Source organism: Stegostoma tigrinum, chromosome 40 (genome assembly GCF_030684315.1).
Source record: "Stegostoma tigrinum isolate sSteTig4 chromosome 40, sSteTig4.hap1, whole genome shotgun sequence".
NCBI lineage: Eukaryota > Metazoa > Chordata > Chondrichthyes > Orectolobiformes > Stegostomatidae > Stegostoma > Stegostoma tigrinum.
In genome coordinates, this window is record NC_081393.1 from 19746015 (window position 1) to 19751834 (window position 5820).

General features: G+C 41.8%; 1 protein-coding gene across 1 annotated transcript; it reads left to right on the top strand.

Moving 5' to 3' along the window:
- The first annotated feature begins 2744 nt into the window (after nucleotides 1-2744).
- On the top strand, nucleotides 2745-5398 carry LOC132206651 (probable G-protein coupled receptor 139). Its single transcript, XM_059641157.1, has 2 exons — nucleotides 2745-2855; nucleotides 3767-5398. The coding sequence occupies exons 1-2, from the start codon at nucleotides 2789-2791 to the stop codon at nucleotides 4627-4629; spliced, it is 930 nt and encodes a 309-aa protein (XP_059497140.1). The 5' UTR covers nucleotides 2745-2788; the 3' UTR covers nucleotides 4630-5398.
- The last annotated feature ends 422 nt before the right edge of the window (nucleotides 5399-5820 follow it).

Below are 5820 nucleotides of genomic sequence, written 5' to 3' on the forward strand. Positions count from 1 at the left end.
CACTCTGCTTGAAAAAAGTTGCTCCTTCAGTCCCTTTTAAATCGTTCCCCTCTCACTTTAAACCTATGCCCTCTAATATTGGATTCCCCCAGCCCTGGGTCAATACCTTGTCCATTTACCCAATCCATACCCCTCATAATTTTATAAACCTCTCCAATGTCACCCCTCCGCCTCTGATGTTCCAGGGAATATAAATGCCCCATTCTGTTCAGCCTTTCCCTCCAGCTCAACCCCTCCAACTCTGACAACATTCTTGTAAATCATCACCAAATCCTTCCAAGTGTCACAACAGGTAGACCAGATTGCACACAGTTTTCCAAAGTTGGCTGAACCAATATCCTGTACAGATGGAACATGGCCTCCCAACTCCTGTGGTCAATGCACTGACCAATAAAGACAAGCATAGGAAACATCTTCTTGACTACCCTGTTCACCTGTGACTCCACTTTCCAAGAACGATGAACCTGTACACAAAGGTCTCTTTATTCAGAAACACTCTCCAAGACGTTAACTTGAAGTGTAAAAGTCCTGCCCTGATTTGTCTTTTCAAAATGCAGCACCTCGCATTTATCTAAACTAAACTCCATCTGCCACTCCTCGGCCCTTAGGCTCATCTGACCAAGGTCCCGTTGTTCTCTGAGGAAACCTGCTTCACTGTCCACTGCAGCTCCAATTTTGGTGGGATCTGAAAATTTCCTGACCATATCTCCTATGTTCACATCCAAATTCACATTGCAGTTCACATTGCAGTTCAGTTGGTATGTCTGCTGACTCATTATGGCTCTCCCATAAACTATTTCACCTTTCCACAAACTTTAACAGTTCTGCAATTTATTGGGATAATCTCCAACCTCACAGCCTGATGCAAAAATGAAGCAAACAGAAAACAAGAAATGATAGTCATTGAGGAAACATTTAAATATTTGGATAACGCAGGAAAACATTATTGAGTCGATTGGAGCTGGAGATTTTGAAGCCATAATGCAATGATTTACTGTCAATATGCTTTTTAAAATATAATACGACCAATTCTCACTTGTTCACTGTACAGAGACAATGAGAGGCACAAAATCAACTGGGACAACACATCGCTAATCACAGAGGTCAAACAGAGACACTGCAGGGAATTCCTGGAGGCCTTGTTTTCTTACTGGAACTCCTTCAACAAACACATTGAATCAGGTCCTGCGTACAAACCACTGAGAATCAAAACTGGATGGATTACCTACCAGCCCAGTAAACAGAGGCATTTCAATAACCAGTGGCACAGGACACCGACGCTTCACCGTTTGGCTCACTGAGCATGTCTACAACCCAATCCACTACCCGAGCTACAAATCTTCTCAAAAAGATTGAATTAGAATGGGAATATAGAAACCATGGGAAATACATTTGCAGATAATTCCAAAATTGATGGTACATTGGGCAGTGAAGAAGGTCATCTAAGATTACAAAGAGATCTGGATCAATTAGTTCAAGGATCTCAGAAGCAGCAGATGGATTTTAATTTGGATCAGAGTGAGGTACGGTATTCTGGTAAAAGAAACACAGACAGAATTTAGTGGCGGCCCTGGATGGTGTTGTAGAAGAGAAATACTGATGGGTTCAGGGACATAATTCTTTGAAACTAGCATTATGCCTTAGTAGGATGACTGAGAAGGCATTCAGCATGCTTGCCTTTAGTACTCAGACCATTGAGTGTGCGAATTAGGAACTTATGTCGAGTTTGTACCAGACATTGGTGAGGCCTATTCTGTGGGCAGTTCCATTCGCCCTGCTTTCGGAAGGATACTATTAATTTGGAGAGGATTCAGAAAATATTTACCAGGATGTTGCTGGGAATGGAATGTTTCGGCTGTAATAATGGGCTGGAAAGGATGAAACTTTTCTCAATGGAGAGTAGAAGGTTGATCGCTGACTGGATAAAGGATTATAAAATCATATGGGAAATATGAAAGGTGGTAAGCAAGGGTCTTTTCCCTTCGATGGTGGAGCTCAAAATGAGTAGGCATATTTTTAGGGTGAGAGGAGAAAGGTTTAAAGAGGCCAGTTCTGTTAAAACTGAATCCAATGTTGAGTGTTCAGGCACTAACGCTAACATCCAACTGAAACTCATAAGTGACACAACATCACACAACAGGTTATGGATCTGAAATGAAGCTCCTGACAGTGTGGCGAACTTATATACAACAGGGTGGAAATGAAGAAGAAAAGTAAAGAGAAGAGGGTGAGGTAATGATGGAGAGATGAGAAGGAGTGAGAGTGGCTGATCTAGTCTGGCACAGATCTGAGCAAGACCGTGAAATTGGTCGAATTCTGAGTTGCTGACTTTGATTTTGTGAAGCACTCAGCTGGCTCTCCAAAGCTAAAGAGAGCAGTGACGCTTCTGAACTTCATCAAACAGGCCAAGATGTGTTGTCTGTCGTAGGAATTCATAAACATGAGATCTCAGGGTGAAACTAGAAGCATTTCCAGGGCCATTCCCATGAACAAGGCTTCCAGTTCTGTTTAGTTTCTTCATGTGTTCAGGGAAGTTGTTTGGTGAGGGAGTGTGTTTATCCAATCGTTTCCCCATGTGAACATCTTTCAGCATCAGAGGTTTCATTTAGCTGTCGTCATCTGTTTATTCCAAATCTTCAAGAAAAACACTTTCAAATATTGTGCAATACAAATATCCCAGCAGAGATATTGATGAGCATAAAATTAAGACCCTGCAAATCAGACATCACAGAATCAAACTGAAAGGGATTATCTGCAGAAGCAAGGAACAACACACAGCAAACTGAAAATGCACAGTTTGATTCGAACGGTGAGGAAAATATTCTACCTAGTTCTCGGCATCATTGGCTTTCCTGGTGAGTGTATGGCCCAGTTTCTGCTGTTACCCAGTGTGCAATAATTTTACCGGCAACAGCATAACAGGGCAAATATCCTGCACATGTCTCTATAGTTTCATTCTGCTGCTTCTCGTGTTTCAAGCTCTCACCACTTTTTTATTACACGCAGTGTATGACTGATCCATGAAGAGGACAGAATTTCTGATGGATATTATGTCAAAAAATGTATGGAATTCAACAGTGATGAAGCTGAATGAAATGGGATTTTTTATTTCAATTATTTAAGGGTTTGAACAACTTTGTGAGGAGGAGCTTTGAAAATTAATCATTTCCAAAAAATCGTGTGGATTGAAAAACAATTTGGCCAACTGAGCATGTTCCAGCAGAGCATTGGCTGCCTGAAGTCAAGAGAGCGAGAGAAGCAGGGGCATTTAGATAGAAGCAATTTTAACAGGAAGAAAATGTCCTTAACAACAGAGGTGCTGTTGAAGGGTAAACTGCGGAGTCAGCTGGGGGAGGATGGTCGTGGCAGGGACGACTTTGATTTGAAGAAAGACAGAAACAGACGTTTGTGAAAATGTTCGAGACACGCGACAAAGCTATTTTGTGCACACAGTGAAGGAAAGTATTTCACATGATCAGTCGTTGGCTTAAGATTTCAAAGTAAGATGCGAGGGAAAGCAGAATTTGAAGTGTGGGAAGAGCCCCAATCCAAAATGTCGACTTTCCTGCTCCTCTCAGGTTGCCTGACCTGCTGTGTTCCTCCAGCTCCACACTGTGTGAGGTTCTGTGCTGTGTTGTTTTTGATTATTGTTCCTCGAACTAGTTCCTTTCACACATTTGTATTGATAAAGTCGAATCCGGAGCACCAAGCCTTAGTGATGGAGAATGTTTTTTATTTCGTTTTCTCGTCTCTCTCTCTCTTTCAGTCAATTTAGTGATTGTTGCGATCCTGTTTCGAGGAAAATGTGGACTTTCAGCCTGCAGCTCTCGTTACCTTCAGGCCATGGCGGTGCTGGATCTATTGGTCGTTCTCATTGAAATCATACTCAGCCGAATCAAAGATGATTTTTTCCCACCATCATTCTTGGACATCACCCCTGTGTGTAGTGTTCACTATGCCCTGTGCCGTGTAGCCATAGACTGCTCTGTGTGGTTCACCATCATGTTCACCTTTGATCGATATGTCACCATTTGTTGTGAGAAACTGAAAACCAAATACTGCACTGAAAAAACTGCAACTGTGGTTCTTGCAACAACCGGCATTCTGCTCTGTTTAAAAAACATTCCCATCTACTTTAGATTTGAACATCGGAAGATTATTGACGGCATACCATGGTACTGCTCGAATTCAGATGCATATCATTATGACCCTGTCTGGAAAGGATTTAAGAACTTTGAAAAGATTCTAACACCCATTTTCCCATTTGGTTTAATTCTGTTCCTCAATGCCCTGACAGTCAGACATATTTTAGTGGCCAGTCGAGTCCGTAAAAGTCTGAAGGGTCAAAGTGAGGGAGAAAGTTCCAGGGACCCAGAGATGGAGAGTCGAAGGCAGTCTGTGATTTTACTCTTTGCCATATCTGGCTGTTTTGTTTTTCTGTGGTTTTGGTATATTTTGTATTATTTTGATGTTGATGATCCTTTAGACAGCCATGGTGAATATATATTTGAACAAGTTGCATATATGCTGCGGAATTTGAATTGCTGTACGAATACCATTGTCTATGTGGCTTCCCTTTCCAAGTTCAGAGAGAAGCTCAGGAACCCGCTGGAAGCTATATTTACATAAATAACTGAACCAACGACAACTGAAAGCAACTGAGATTGGATGATCACAAAAATATTAGCCTGGTGCAGGAAATAAATGCCAAAGGATGTCAACAATTGGCCGGGGGAGACAGAAATTTGGAGAATCAGAAGAACATTGGCAGCAGTTGTCGGATGCCAAATAATTCAGGATCAAATAGAAGAGATGGCTGTTGGACAAAATGAGGTCAATGAAAAGGAGGAATCACTGACATTATGGAACAGCAGAACAAGGGCAAGAAGTGTTACACAGAGACCCAAATGGAAATAAATAGATAAGAATTAGGAACAGCAGGAGGCCATTCAGCCCTTTACAGCTGATGCACCAATCAAAGAGATCTTGGCTGATCTCTTGCTTCCCTGCACCGACTCTAAATCAGTTGATATTAAGCTGTGAAATTGAACAATCCCAGTTTTGTACTGAAACTATTGAGTGTTGAAATTCCCAAGATGAGACCGATATACCAGAGAAAAGTCAGCAAAGCTCAAAAACTGACCTTTGGGAGACCAGTGATAAAGATGGCAGGTAGAAAGTCGAAGCACCTCCCGCTGGACAGGAGGAAGAGCTGGATCGACAGCTTCTCCTGCACATACACTGGTTCTGAGTTTGTTCTATCCACTCAGGGAAAGAAAATTACTTTCACAGAAGTAAATTCTGTGGACGATGCAATTCCAGATGTATTGATTCACTATTAAATCTAATGACATTCACATTGCGAAATAAGGCTTCAATCCGAATTCATTCCATTCCTGCTGCTGTGTTTATCCCTGTAAATGTGTTCAGAATGTATCATTTGCAGATGGCTCTTATTTGAACTGAAGGTGAATCTATAGTGATCAGTCAGATTTATCATTTTCATTTTCATGACTTCATGTCAATCTCATCGCTGAAACCTTCATCCATTCCATTGCTTTTCCCAGCCTTGATTATTACACAGCTCAGCATCACATATTCCACACAGTATAAACTAGGCATGATCAAAATCTCGGCTGCTTGTTCCCTAACTCACTACAACTCCCAATCATCAACCTTTGCCATCTGCTCATGCCCACACTCAGACTCCCTGTTAACCATCACAGAGGCATCGAAGATGGGAGCATGAGGAGGCCATTCAGCCCTTTGTCCCTTCTCCTCCATTCATCACAGTCATGGCTGATTGTCTAAATCAATTGT

Excerpts from the sequence above, each read along its gene's own strand:
- LOC132206651 (XM_059641157.1), top strand. The coding sequence starts at position 2,789 with ATGCACAGTTTGATTCGAACGGTGAGGAAAATATTCTACCTAGTTCTC. Across the intron at positions 2,856-3,766 it reads CGGCATCATTGGCTTTCCTG|TCAATTTAGTGATTGTTGCG; the intron begins GTGAGTGTATGG and ends TCTCTCTTTCAG.